The sequence below is a fragment of the Suricata suricatta genome, chromosome 6, assembly GCF_006229205.1.
Source record: "Suricata suricatta isolate VVHF042 chromosome 6, meerkat_22Aug2017_6uvM2_HiC, whole genome shotgun sequence".
In the NCBI taxonomy this organism is placed as follows: Eukaryota; Metazoa; Chordata; class Mammalia; order Carnivora; family Herpestidae; genus Suricata; species Suricata suricatta.
The window spans coordinates 90,178,312-90,192,809 of NC_043705.1; the positions used below are offsets into that span (position 1 = coordinate 90,178,312).

Genomic DNA, 14,498 nt, shown 5'->3' on the forward strand with positions numbered 1-14,498 from the left:
TGCCCAGGGCTGTGAGAGTGGACGAGGAGGCACATCTGTGAGCAGCATTTCCGCGGCTCGTGGTAAAGCCATGGCCAGCACAGCCATGGGGTGCCTTGAATCTCTCCCATCCTTCCCTGCCTTACTGCTCTTTTCCCTCCCTCTTAATGCCTGGACACACCCTCCCAGATAAAGTGTCAGCTTCTGATCCTTGGGTTATGTATTCTTGGTTAACGCTACTCAAATTTTTACGTGCATGTGAGTCACCAGAGGCTCGTGTTAAAATGCAACATCATCAGTGGGCCTGGGTGGAGCCCGGGATTCTGCATTTCTAACCAGCTCCCAGGGGATGCTAGGAGGAAGCTCTGCAGGCCACTCTAAATTGTGAGATTCTGGGGGGCTCAGGCTATTATAATTGGAACCAGGAGCAGATTTAGGAAATAAAGTTTCCAGATGGGGTTTTTGGAATTACATTGGCCTCGTGTCTGAAGGCAACAGGGACCTCATGGTAAGAGGGGGTGGTAATAGCTTCTAGCCAGCAGTGATGTCATAATTCCTTATGCTCCACCCACAAAATGAGGTGTGGCATTGGGGCATGAGGCCACCGAGATGGTGAACTGGTTCCAGAGTCATGATAATTACAAAAACTGTAGCATAAGTGCACCTGGGTGGCTCAGTCAGTTACGTGTTTGACTCTTGATTTCAGCTCAGGTCATGATCTCAAAGTTCATGAATCCAAGCCCCACATCGGGCTCTGGGCTGACAGCATGGAGTCCGCTTGGGATTCTCTCTCTCTCTTTCTCTGCTCCTCCCTGCTCATGCTGTCTTTGTCTGTCTGAAAATAAATAAAAACTTAGAGCAAAAATTAAAAAAACAAAACAAACCCTGTAGAGTAAAATGGCTTCTTACAATGGCCCTGGAGATCTTACAAATAGAATGTAGTGGGCTAGAGCAGCTGCGTTCTCAAAGTCTAAGTTGCTTCTGTATTAGTTTCCTACTGTAATAAACTGTCGCAACACAAATTTATTATTTTAGATCTGTGGACCAGAAGTCTTGGCTAAAATAAGGGTATTGGCAGAGCTGTGTGCCTTCCGGAGGCTTGAGGAGAGCATTTGTTTCCTTGCCATTTCCACTTTCTAGAAGTTTCCTTTGTCCCTTGGCTCATCTACCTTCAAAGCCAGCAATAGGCAATGACTTCAACTCACTCTTCATCCTCTGTCTCTCTCCTGCTTCCTCCCTTAAGATTTTAAAGACCCTTATGATGACATTGTGCCCACCCAGCTAATCCAGGAGAATCTCCCTATTTTAAAGTGAGTTGATAAGCAACCTTAACTCCATGGGCAGCCTTGGTTCCCCTTTGCCATGTAACCTATTTGTAGGTTCTGGGATTAGGGGGAGGACATCTTTGGGGGACCATTATGCATTCCCCATGGGAGTTTCCAGAGACATTCTATTTCATGACATTGCAGAGCACACTGAACTGAAATCAGGCCAGAGTCGGATTATAAGGGCGAAAGAGTTTCACAGATGCTAATGCAAAGCCTCAGCAAGTCTCCTGCGGTGGGGTCAGGGCCCTGATAGGAGGAGCAGACCCTAGGGTCTTGTATAGGACCTGGGATATATGAACCTGAGGATCTTGAACCCTTAAAACCTTCCGACTCTGTGAAAAATGGTCTCTTACCTCTTGTCTGAAGAGAACAGCCTTCCCTCTCTTGGAGAGCGTACAGACAGCACATGCTCTGTAGGTTGATGCTTATTCCTCTGGAAAACTGACCCTCCCCTCCCCCACCACCTCTCACCACCTCTACCTGGTAACCAGAGCCAGGTCCTGGCACAGCCTGAGAGGGGAACTGCATGTCCTTCATTGGGAGGACACAGCTTACGAGCAAGGGATTGGGCATCTAAATGGTACTAGGGACCTGCCCAGGGATCGATCTGAGGGTGTCAAGGCTTAGGTGGTTGTAGAAAATAAGGTTGGATAAGACAGAATTCATTGGCCTCGGCACTAATCCCTTACTCAGGATTCAGTGTAATCGTGAAAATGTCTGGAGCTGGTTCTAGTAGTTCTCTAAGGTGACTCCTTCAAGACTGAACTGCTGGGGGCCCGCAGCGAAAGGAGTGGAGATGCCAGCACTTCCTTGGCTCATTCAATATCATTATTGAATAAGGGGCCTGCCACCCCTCACCCATGTGAATGTCACCAATGTTTAGGTCTTCAGGGGTCAGGACGTGCTGGGACATGCCATTGAATATACATGACAAGCTGTTGTATTTCACATTTCCTTACACTAAAAAGAGGCATTGAAATTGAGGAGTAGTTTTGTATTTTTAGACATAAAAAAGTTGGGAATACTGCTTTAGACTATTCATCAAGCGACTTTGGAGTATGCCAATTTGAGCAGTGCCTAGAGCAAAAATAGTCCACAGCAGGTCCAGGCTGTGGTTCAAGCAGTTCTGTCTCCAGAACCATACGACCCAGCAGAGCTGATGCTGCTGGAATGATCAGTGGAAGATGTGGATGTCGAATGGAGTCCCTGACAAGGGACTGTGATTTATGATCATCACGGCACATACCTCTAGGTGTCTAAAGCAAAGTTGTGTTCTCCTTGACCCTCTAAGAAATAGCTCCCAGAGTGCTACTGGGTCCTAGCAGAGGCTGAACACCTCACTGGAGGACACAAGTGACAAAGCAACTGGAGATGTCCATCATGGGTGTCATGGGTGTCTCTGAGTCATAAGGTGGGTCAACATGGCAGAAATCCATCCTATTTTTAGAATCCCATGGTACCTACTTTTGCTTCACTGATGTCTTTCCATCAACCCAGCCCTGTGTACCCATGGAGGGGATCCATATGGCCAATTAAAGGCGAGGGACAAGACTGAAGCCTTGCTTACGGACAGGGGGCCTACTCTGTTGGTGCTAGCCGGGAATGGACCCGTGGGTCTATTGGCTTACCTAATAGAAGAAGGCATGAGCTGAGATAGACCTTCACACTCCTGGGTTGCAGAAGAACATGGTTTGGCTGGTTGGTCAGAGGACTGTAAAGAATAATACTAGAAGATTGACTACTGGGATCTAGGGAGTAAGTACAGGCATGATCCAGCAGGAGTATATTCAAAGCTTGTGGATCCACAGTTTAATGCCCACCAGAAAGACCAGAAAGACCATTGATAAGGTGGCCAATGATCGGGCGAATCGGATGACCAGTACTGTCAATCAGCCTTGCTCCTCAGCTATCACTTGCTTGCCCAATGGATCACAGAACGCGCAGGGACAGAGGCTGTGCATGGGTCCAACAACACAGTATCCTTCTCATCAAGGATGATATAGTCGTTGCTACAGCTGAGTGTCCAGCCTGCCAGAAGCTGACTGACATTGAGTCTGTGACATGGCCCCATTCCTCGGGCCGGCGTTGTAACTCCCCACCACCTTCCACTACTTCCATCCCCTTCCCTCTTTATCACCACCCTAGGACTGCATAGCCCCCCAGTACAGGTAATCAGTCATTGCCTAAGGGTCTGTTTCCTTGAGAACTGGAGTTATGACAGGAAGCCAGAGGCACCCAGTGTTCAGATGGAACAGCAAACAGATGTGTTACAGGTTAGGATGTCTGGAAGGCAGAGCCCAGACTGATTTTAGGTGCTGGGAAGGCCATTTGTTTCTCTCAAGTTCTCTACTATTTGCTGACATAAGCCTAAAAGTCTAGAAGAAAGAGAAAACTTCCACTCCATGCTTAGAGAGAAGGCTAAAAAATGCTCCTCTCCTAAGAAGAGTGAACTCGGTGTCCTAGATCACACTAAAGTGTGAATGGTAGATATCAGCTCTGTCTCAGAGGCAGAGGAAGGGACACCAGAAAAAAAAGGTCTCTGAGTACATAAGCAGAGGGTGAGGGAGTGCCACCAAGGGGAGATTACCTACAGGAAACCACTGAGTCAGGCAGGGCTGATTCTAGATGGAGTCCTGCTGATCACAGCTATGTGACCTTGGAAGAGTCATTAACTATAAGATGAAAGGATTGGATGAAATGATCTCTAAAGGTCCCTGAAAACTCTCCATCAGAAAGGAAGATATATCAAGTGGATCCTTCTTCCCCCCTCCACCCTCCCCTCTCTCCCTGGGGCCCTGAGGCATCCGAATGTCCTTCCCTGACAGCACTGGCTAGTTTCTGACAGTCCTTGCTTATACTAAGGGAACACCCAGGGGCACAAGGAGAGTTGTGCTGGACACCCAGCCCCCACCCTCACTTATCCTGGGGGCCACCACTGGCATTGTGGGGGAGACTTCCACAATGGGTATGGAATGTACAGTCTGACCCTGAGCTGAGGTTATAGCCAGAAAGTGAAGGTATGGATTAAGGTCCTGAGGCTAGAAGCAGACACAGCCAGCTGTGCCCGTCACTGGCTGGGTGACGACGGCACACTGCTGGCTCCCACACCTGGGCTTCCTGGTTTGGATCCTGTTGCCAGCCTCATGGGATTGGGGTGAGGATTTAAGGAAAGGATGCGCAGAGTGTCTGTAAATGGGAGCTATATTATTATTTTTGTTATTGTTCTTTCTGCCAACATTGTCATTACTGCCACGGACCACAACACCCAGACTTGTCCTTGACAAAGCACCAAGTGGGCCATCAACCTGATGCGAGTCCTAATTGAAATGAGATTTGACACTCAAACTCTGTTTAAATAAGAATCCACGGATTTCTGTTTGCCCCATTTCTGTGGGATAAGATGGAGTGCTCAAGACCCCTTCAGATGTAATAAAAACTCACAGAGACTGACAATTTTCAGAAAACGGAACTCAGAAATATCACCACCAGGACCACACACTGTTGAGCCAGGAGAACAGAGACACAGGATTTTTAGAGGGTAGAGCTGACTTTCCCGGGCACAGCCACAGTCCCTGCAAGACGCCTCGGTGAGAAATGACATCTGCAATTTCAAGGCAAAGGATCGTAGCTGTTTTCCTACAGTCGTGTCAAAGGTGGGAATCGTTTTCTTGTCTTTGTTCAGAGTTTTCCCACTAGTAGTTGGAAGGGCAGATGTTTCAAAGTTAAACATTTGGATCTCACAGTTTGGACCAAGAAAAAGCAGGCCTGCGGAGCTCAAGCTGTAACCTGGAAAGGAAAAGGGCAGAACAGGATTAACAGATACGATAAGGGACATACAAGTTCCAGTGTTTACCCGTGACACCATGTCGTGTCCAGCTCCTCTGCTTCTCACTTCTTGCTCTTTTGGAAAGTGCTCTCAGCCACACTCCAGACCGCCAGCAGCTGCTTCCTTACCTTAGGGAACACATGATACAGACAAGATGCCAACTACCACCATAACAGGACTTTTTGGACCATTGAGGAAATTGGAAGCTGGACCAGCCACAGGTGCAGGGCTTGGCGAAGGGAACCAGAGGTCCCCAGGAAGAGACTGGGGTGGACAAAGGCTCCAGGGACTCAGGCACGAAGGTGTCCAACAGACACCACAGGGTCATGGTTAAAAGCCAAGCTTCCCATCTGATTGCCTGGGTTTGAATCCCAGCCTTTCCACGTACCAGGGGATGATCTTAGGTCACGTCATGCCTCTGTTTCTTCATCTCTGTAATACTCATCCCCACCTCCTGAATCCTGATGTAGGAAGTTAATTCTCGTCACGTCTATAATACTCTGCTGGGGACAGCTGAGCACAACATTTGAGCTCTTATTCTCTCTCGTCCCTTTCGATGCCCAGGGACTGTTTCTCTAAGAAGTGAGTGTCCAGCCCATGTCTCTAGATGGCTCTTGCTGTGAGCCCCATGTTGCTCTGCACTTAATATCTACCCGGTACTGACATCTTTCCCAAGTGGAGTCCTCAGCCTCTGCCCCCCAACACCTCTTCCTGCACAGCTCCCTCGGGTGAAGGAGGTGGGCCACTGCTCTGTGCTCTCTTCTCTGCCCGGAGGAGCCTCACCCTTCTTGGGCCTCATCTGAGGAGCCTAGGATTCCTCCGGGGAAAGCTACCCCTTCCGACCTGGTGACAAAATCCAAAGGCCGGATTTTTAGTCCTCTCTTTTCCTAACTCTTGACCATTTGGTTGGGTGGTTTTTCCATTCCTTGCCAGAAGAGGAGAAAGGGAATATGAGAATGACCTGAGGAAGATTTTGGCAGACTGTCCTGGCATCCCTACACCCTGGCCTTCATGGATTAGATTCCTCGGGGTGGCATGAACGAGGTGAGATGGATTAAGGTGGGCAAATCTGAGGCTAAGACAGGCTGGAGCCAGGCCCCTTAACACCACTGCGGGCCCTGGGGGGCCTGCTGTCCCTCCCCTCTCCAGGCCTCGGAGATGCAGTTGACGAATGACGCAACAAGGCTAACTGGACTCATGAAACCATTTTTATTGTCAGTGAGAAAGAGCAATGCTTTAGAGATCATCAGCTAGGAAGAACACTGGCTGGCTGTATTAAAAAACGTAAAGTACAAAACTATTAACCAAAAATAAAATAAAAGGATATTTAAAAGGCTTTTCTGTTAAGTGCTAGGACTTAGAAAATGAAATAAAAATACAGCTCCTTATACCTAAGAAACTGGGTTATAAAAAGATATGCTGAGGATTGTGGGGAGCGCACAGTGGGGGAGGGTGTCCTTGCTGCTTCCTCTTGCCCACGGCCCACCATCCAAGCTGGGGCCTCCTCGCCCACTGCCTGGACCACAGGTGTTTCCTCTGAGCGAGGGCAGCTGGGAGGAGGTCTCCCCACTGTGTGAGGCATCAATGTCCCACCGCATCTCTTTCTCCGGAAGCTTCTCTCCCTGGCTCCCCACGTGTGGCCCTGGTCAGCAGCATCTCACAGGTCGGAGGACAGGAAGTCGGGGATCTGCTTGCTTTCTTCAGGAGATTTGCTGGCCAGCTTTGTGGGAGAAGAAAATAAACACACACAATCCCCCAGGATGGGATTCTCATGAGCACCAGAGTGGGGCCTCCCAGTCCCAATCCCAAGGATCCCTGCCCAAAGCCCAGGTAGTATGAGGGGCCATGACCTTGAATGTGGCCAGAAAGGCAGCACCCCATAGTGGCTAGAGCACAGACGTCACCGTTTCAAGCACTTACTTGGGCCAGTCTCCTACCTAACTCTGTGAGCCATGTAAAATCCTCACAGGGATGGTGGAAGGTCAGATTGGACCATGTTTGCAAAGTGCTTAGCATGGGGCCTGACTCACTGCATGCTCACAGTAAACTTGGGATTATTATAGCAGCAGAATTCGGGTTTATATCATCTTGAGGATCAGAAGTGTCAACGGTACTTTTTTTATCTCAAGTGAAGACCGCCAAGTAACAATAGGAGATGGGACTTGAAAAGTCAGGCCTTAGAAACTAACTTTTAATTAGTAGGATTTTGTAATAAAAGTTGAATAGGAAAGCTCTTCCAAAAAAAAAAAAAATTAAAGAGCACTTTCAGGTTCCAAAGATAGCCAGCTGCTGTGACTCTGACACAGAGCCTCTATACCGGAGGGCAGTGTGGGTAAAGGACAGCTACTGCTCCTGAGGTCCCAGGGGCCCTGCGTGTCCCCTTGGGACGTCCCTGCAGCCCAGCCGGGCTCAGTCCTGCTCCGAGACCAGGGCCCAAGAGGAGAACTGCAGTGAGGGCCTTCTGGCTAGGGTCCCAAGGCCTGTGGGCCCTGACCATGACTCCCCGGAAGTGACCACACGCGCGTGCACACACAGACGTGCCTCCATTCCCCACCCCCATTTTCTCCTCTCTCCGCGTTGTTTTCTCCCCTTCCCCTTCCCCATACACCCTTGTCTTCCCACCCTTCTGCGTCCTCACCATCGTCTTGAAGAACTGATTTACTTTCTTCCGTTTGAGTGTCTTCTTGTCACCCTCCGAGAGAGGGAAGAAGGTCTGGCTGAGGCGGGGGGACGCGTTGGCGTCGTCCATCCCAGGCATGCCCGCCACCGAGAGCGTGAGGGCTGGAAGAGGAGTGGGGAGTGGGGGTGAGTGGGTGGGTGGAGAGGCAGCGCCCAGGGGACAGCGGGCAGGACACAGGCTGGGGGACAGAGTCCCGGGAGGGCGGTGGGAGGCGGGAAGGCCTGCCTGCTGCCCTGAAGAGGGCTGTTGAAGCTGTCCTCTTGGGGGGGCTTCCCAACCCCCCAGACAGGGGCCTGCCACCTGGCCCATCAAAGCCTTGCCAGGGCTTCTGTGCTGGAACTATGGTGGGGGTGGGGCGGGGTGAAGGCCCCGTGGCCACTGGGGCCCTGGTCTCCTCAGGGAATGAGGCCTTTTGCCCTCAGGTGGGGACACAAAATGTGAGCTTACTCTTCCTTAGCTTTTCACACAGGGAACCTGGATTCCCTTTGTCTCCAAGGCAGGGAAGCAACTGCCGGTGGTAGCTCCCAGCTTGGAGATGCACAGACCTGACAAATCAGCTACCTCTCGCCTCTCGGTTTTGATGTTGGCAAAATGGGGACAAGGGCACAGACCTCCTGGGTACTGCGGTGTTGTGGGAGGGTCACAGTGGAAGGACTGTGTGTCCAGCTGGACACCAGAGCTTGGGGGGAGGGGGGTTGTCCTTCCTGGTGTGGCTCCGCGGGGGTTAAGGGCATGGTTCCAAGGGGCAGAGGGCCTGGTTTACAGTCAGCCTCTGCCACTTCCTAGCTGGAGTTGTTCTCTGTGCCTCAGTTTTCTCATCCACACAATGGGGCTGATGATATAATCTGCTTCATAGGTCTGTATTGAGGTGTAAATAAAGGATGAATTTAGCACAGGGAGAGGCTCGTGCCGGTCAGCACTCATGAAACAGCAGCTCTCTTTGCTGAGATCTGCCTGCTAAGGGCCACAGGGCAGCGCTGGTCTGTCTTGCTCCTCTCTGCTCTGGCCCTCGGCACAGGGAGCCTGGCCCAGAGCGCCCGACCCTGGAGACAGCGGCATGTCAGATGGAGCGACCGCAGGCGTGCCCATCCCCATGAAGGCTGTGGCTTCACCCCCTGCGAATTAGAGGCCGTCATCCGTGTGCTGCTACCCTCCTCCCTGGACGACGAGAGAGTGATGGGGGATGTGGGTGGTGACTGTGCATTACGCACTTGAGCTCTGTAAGATGTGCGGGCAGTTTCTGCAGGTTCCTGGAGTAGCATTCCAGGTCAAAAAAGGGAAACCTGGGGCTTCTGGCCCTGGGGGGAGGCCTAGCGAACCGAGAACGCAGGGCTGCCCAGTGTGAGAAGTGGACTCCTGGTGATCCCCGAGGATAGGAGTGGCAACAGGCCTCTGCCCCAGCCCTGGGCACCACTTGCAGGTCACCTTCCCTTACAGAAGGGTTGGGGGTGGTGTGAGCTCAGAGGAGGGGGCCTCTGAGCAGAGCCTCATGCCTGCAGGGTGCCTGGCCCCTTTGCCCCCAGGTTGGTGGCCCCAATATCTCTGTACCTTCAGGCACTGGTGGTGGCAGGGTGCATACCTGGGATAGTGGGCATGGACTGACTGGCAAAACTCATCTGAGAGAGGATGGATGACCTGGGAGGAATGGCTGCATGCTCCGAGAGGTTGGTGTCACTCATGAACTCGTGCTTCCTGGAAAGCTGAATAAATACACGACACACACACACACAGAGACACACACACCACAGAGGCTTAGCATTAGGCAGTTCTGGGCCTTGAAAAGCCAATGATAAGGGCTTGGCAAGGCTTCTGTGGACCTAGTTGCAAGTTGATTTATTCTGTTGTGTATCAGTTCAGGCCAGCCTGCCATGTATGGTTGCACAGGTTGCATACTATACAACTCCGAGGGTTGGGAAGACATTGAGGCATTCATTTAGACTATCATATGAATGATACCCCCTAGAATTGTAAAACACACAAGACTTATTTCTAGTCATCTCCCCTGGCAGGAGTAGCCTCTGGGGTCTCCAGGGAAGTTTGTAGAGCATCTTCTCTTTACTGGGAGTCATCTCAGTCGGCCCCTTGCCGGCTCATCTGGCACCCCTCCGTTGGCAGTACAGTTAACCCCTCTCCCTTTCCTGGGCTCCAAGAATGCTTTCAACAAACCTCTCCTTCAGGGGTGCAACTAAGATTTGGACCCAATGACACCAAGATTCATTATTAAATAGTTATTACTTATAAGACAAAAGCTCTCTAAGTCAGGGCAGTGAGTTCTGGGCCCCTGGCTCCCTAGGGGAGTGTAGCAGGGTCTAAGCCTAGCAGGGGCGTAGATGAACGGACCCCTGCCCAGCCCTGGGAGGATAGCTTCTCCCCTGTCTCACAAAGCCCTGCACAGTGGTGGGGAAGACGTGCAGGGCCTGGGGTCGATCGGCCTGGGTTCAGATTCCAGCCCCGTCACATCAGGCTGTGTGGACTTCACCTCCCTGCGCCTCAAGGCATCACTCGCCTCCCTGCAAGTGCGAGGCCCAGTGGGACCCCCAGGGGCCCCCAATAGTAAGGGCTGCCAGCGGCAGAGATGTGCTCCGGGGCCGGGGGCGCTCACCCGCTTCAGGTCCGACTCGGCCGCTGCCTTCTCATCCGCGAACACTACGCTGCTCCTCTTAGCCCTCTTCTTGGACCGCCGCAGCTTGACTTCTGGCAGGGTGCTCCCCGCAGAGATGGACTCTGCTGGTTCCGCCCTCGGGGTTTTCGGAGGTGCTAATTCCAGGTCAAAGCTGGCGGAGGGAGGGACGGCGGCGGCAGAAACCCAGTTAGAGAGCGCTTCCGTGGAACCGGCTTGCAGGGGCAAGGAGTGGGTCAGCTAACCTGACAGGGTGCGGGGCGGGGGGGGCTGCCTGCTTAATTTGCAAGCACCCCGAATACAGAGTAAAACGGAATCGAGGGAGCTGAGCCATAAGCAGGGGAGACTGGGGGTGAGGACAGACACCTGGGTCAGGTGTGGGTCTGGTTTCAAATCCAGCACTGCCACCCTTTACTGAGGGCCTTTGGGCAGATCACTGAGCCTCCCTGAGCCGTTACTTTCTTCCGGGGAAGGCAGGTGTTTGCAGGACCTTGCAGCGTAGCAGCGGATGAGGTCCCGGGACTCCTTAGAACATTGTCAGGTGCAGAGAGTACCCGGCTCATGTGATCATGTCCTTAGGGTAGTGCGGGGGGGCTGGGTGGGGATGAGGCTCTAGAATGGCGGAAGGGGAGAGGCTTTTCTTGGGGTGAGGGAGCACGTCCCCCTGTTTGCAGAGGGAGGGTTGGGTGCAGGGAGCTGGCTCTGCAGTGGGGACGTCGGGGGACACAGCCCTGGCAGAGGTGAGGCATGCCAGATGAAGCAGGACCTGTGAGGACCTTGTGCACAGAGATCTCTGGGCTTGGAGAATGCCAGCTGTGAGGGAGTCTTGCTGGGGGCCCAGGAAGAGCCCTCTTGCCTGGCAGGCCTTGAATAACCCCCTGCCAATGGCCCCAACCACAGCAGCCTCACAGGGTGGTGTGAGGGTTTTAGTGAGGCAGCAGGAAGGGAAAGGCTTTTAAAAATAAGGGTAGGGAGGAGGTGGCAGGGCGGCCTCTGGGGCGGAAGGAGAAGCAGCAGGTGTTGTTGGGCCCTGTGGGGGGCGGGCAGGAGTGCAGGGGGCTCCAGGGCGGAGACTGACCTCTCAGGGGTGGTCTTGCTGGGGGTGCTGCAGTCAGAGTTCATGGAAGCCATGGAGATGATGGACATCTGCCTGTAGGAGCGCAGCATGGACCGTGGGCGGCCCACCCGCCTGTCCTCAAAGTCGGGCTGCCGGTGGGGAGAACGGGGTGGTTAGTGGGGCCCCTCTGGCTTCTGCCTTCCCCGCTGCCTCCGCACCTGACTGGATTTACCTCTCTGCTCTTTCAGTAACTCACTTCCCCCTCTGGGCCTCAGCTTTCTCATCTGTAAGATCAGAGGGTTGAGCCTCATGGCCTCTAAGGGACCTCACAGCCTTGATGTTTTAGGGCTCTACTTTCTGGGGGAGGAAGATAAAGATGTCCCTGTGAGCACCAGGCCATTGGCTGCTTTATGTCACGGAGCTTATTAGTGGCCAAAAGCACTGGCTTTGGAGGCCAACAGAGCCAGGTGAAAATTCTCACTTGCACTCACTTGCTTTGGGAGTTACTTAACACTTCTGAACCTCTAAAAGAGATACAAGGAGTTGAAAACCATTCCTCTTTCCCAGGTGCATTGTGAGATTAAACAACTAGTAGGTGTCAAGGGCTGACATCAGACCGGGCACACCCTAGGTGCCTCAGCGGGCAGCGTGGCTTCTCTCTCAGCTAGTCCCTCAGTGCCAGGGGCTCACTTTGTACCTGGCATTCACCTGGGGGTGACTGTGAGGGGCCAGGTTCACAGGGAAGGGCCCCTGGATCAGCTCCTCCTCCTGCAGGGCGGGTTCCTTACTGGGTCCCTGCCAGCTCCAACCCCCATCGCTCCCCCCACAGCTCTCCTCACCCCTCCCGGCCACAGGGACCGCTTGTACCATTTCTCGGACACCATACTCCTTCTCCACCTTCAATTTCAGGTTCTTGAAACATTCTTCCATCCGGTCGTGGAAGGGCCGCAGATTATCTGACACTCTTTTCTCATGGATTTTGATTCCAGCTCCCAGGAAGGGGATCTATAGGGAAGGTGGTACAGGATGAGCCAAGGGCTGGCACCCCAGTGGCAGCCTGGAACCTGCCCACATAAAGGTGGCTGAAGCCAAATCAGCGTGCTAGAACTTGTGGAGGGCATTGGGGTCTTTGAGACCTTCACGCAGGGTTGCCAGCCCTGGGAAATAGGATATCTATAGCCCTGGGATTGCTCTAGAAGGTGAGAAAGACCTCCAGCTGCCTTTGCCTCATAGGAGGGTCAGAACCCCATTAGAGGCTGCATGTTTAGGCAAGTCTCCCCTCTGTGACTCTACTAAGGGGCAGAGTGTGGGGCCAGCAGGGAGGAGGCCCTGTGGCTCTGACGTAAAGCCTTGCCCAAGAAGCTTTGGGCAATGCAAAAGGGAAATATGAGCACCAGAAGCTGGGAGACAGGACAAAAGAAGGGCTGAAAGGAAGAGGAGGAGTGACAGAGCCTTACAACATGGAGGTCTCGTTATTGCTTATGTGGCTGCTGAAAAAAGATACAGAAGTGCAGATGCACTAAGGTACCAGCCAACAGGGAATTTGTTAAAAGTGAAGTTGGGGAGGACGAGGTGATCAATGTGAAGAGTTAACTCCTTTATCAACAAAGGAGGTCAGTGGGACGCTGTCTAAATAGTAGTTAGAAGGAGGAGTAGCTGAGCCATCGTGGCCACGACTAGAAGGAACAGCTGGGAAAGGTAGCAGTGTGATCCTGGGAGACATAACTAATGGCACAAAGAGGTGGAATATGGATTATGCTGAAGAAAAACAGTTAACGTTTCCATGATGGCAACATAAAAACACTCTGGCTCCTTCTCTGGGAGGTACCCTTGAAAGGACAAGGTGGATGAGATATTGGAATCTGATCTGACCTACAACATGGCCTGGGGATGGAGGATGGCACCTGACCTTCCAGAGCAGAGGAGGGAGTTATGGATAAGAAGAGGCCAACCTGCCTCTGGAAACCCAGGAGGGGCTTAGGGATTGGAGGTACCAGGTACCCCACAAAAGTTAGGGTGACTAGAGAGGCCGAACACAGAGGGACAGATTGAAATTCTGTGACAGCAGCAGTCAGATCTCCAGGTCCTCACCACTTCACCCTGAAGCCAAGTGCTATCTCTTCCCATTTCCCCAAGAAGAAGGAGCTTTTCCTTTATCACAAGGACTACTGGGCTCCAGGGCACCAGGCACAACAGAGGGCAGGGAGGAGCCAGACCGAAAATAGGGGATGGAAGGGAGAGTCTGCACACCACTAGTCAGACCTTCACCTTCCAACTCATAAATTCCAGAAGCACCCTCTCCAGGGTGATCTTTCCGATGTTTGAAAGATATGTCACTGGAGAAAGTGAATGGCTCTTTATACAGGCATTTGTGGCTCACTCAGTTACCATAAAGCAAGGACATCCAGTTGAGAAAGCCATGATCCATGTACACAGAGCTGCACTCAGCTCTTCAGTGCTGCAGTCCCAACCATGAGGATCACCAGACATGGGAGGAAACTCTCTCATATGAAAGACATAGATCAGAACCAACAGAGAGGAAAGAAAAGAAAAGGGAAGGAATGAAAAAAGAAGGGAAGGGAGGAATAAATGAACGGATTTGGAGAAAACAGGGAGGATGAAGAGGGCTAAGAAACATTATTTTAAAAAGTTTAATGAATATGTAGAAACAAAAGAGATTCTCCGTCCATGAAATAAGACAAATATCAAAAAAAGAGGAATGGTAATAGAAATACCATATATAAAAACTAATAGTATATAAAGAATTAAGGTAAATTTATAGCTTTACTAAAGCTATACTAAAAAAAGACCAAAAAATCAATTATCTAGGCATCCATCTCAAAATCCTAGTGAAAAAAATAGCAAATTGAACCCAACAAGAGTAAAAGGGAAGACATAATAAAAGTGAGAGCAGTCATGCATGACAAAGGATACAAGCTTACAGCAGAGAGGCGTGACCAAGCCAAAGCTGATTCTTTGGAAAACTGTTTCTTGGTGTCCAGTAAGGC

At 51.7% G+C, this 14,498-nt stretch overlaps 1 protein-coding gene across 1 annotated transcript in view; it reads right to left on the minus strand.

Annotated features, from left to right (window-relative positions):
* Positions 1–6,323: 6,323 nt before the first annotated feature.
* DOCK2 (dedicator of cytokinesis 2) overlaps positions 6,324–14,498 on the minus strand; it is a 404,233-nt gene continuing 396,058 nt past the window's right edge. The window contains exons 47-52 of the mRNA XM_029942884.1: positions 12,358–12,495; positions 11,512–11,639; positions 10,416–10,587; positions 9,393–9,513; positions 7,772–7,914; positions 6,324–6,853 (exon numbers count right to left, since the gene is read on the minus strand). Coding sequence (XP_029798744.1) covers positions 6,791–6,853; positions 7,772–7,914; positions 9,393–9,513; positions 10,416–10,587; positions 11,512–11,639; positions 12,358–12,495 — 765 coding nt within the window. The 3' untranslated portion in view covers positions 6,324–6,790. The remainder of the gene's footprint in view (positions 6,854–7,771; positions 7,915–9,392; positions 9,514–10,415; positions 10,588–11,511; positions 11,640–12,357; positions 12,496–14,498) is intronic.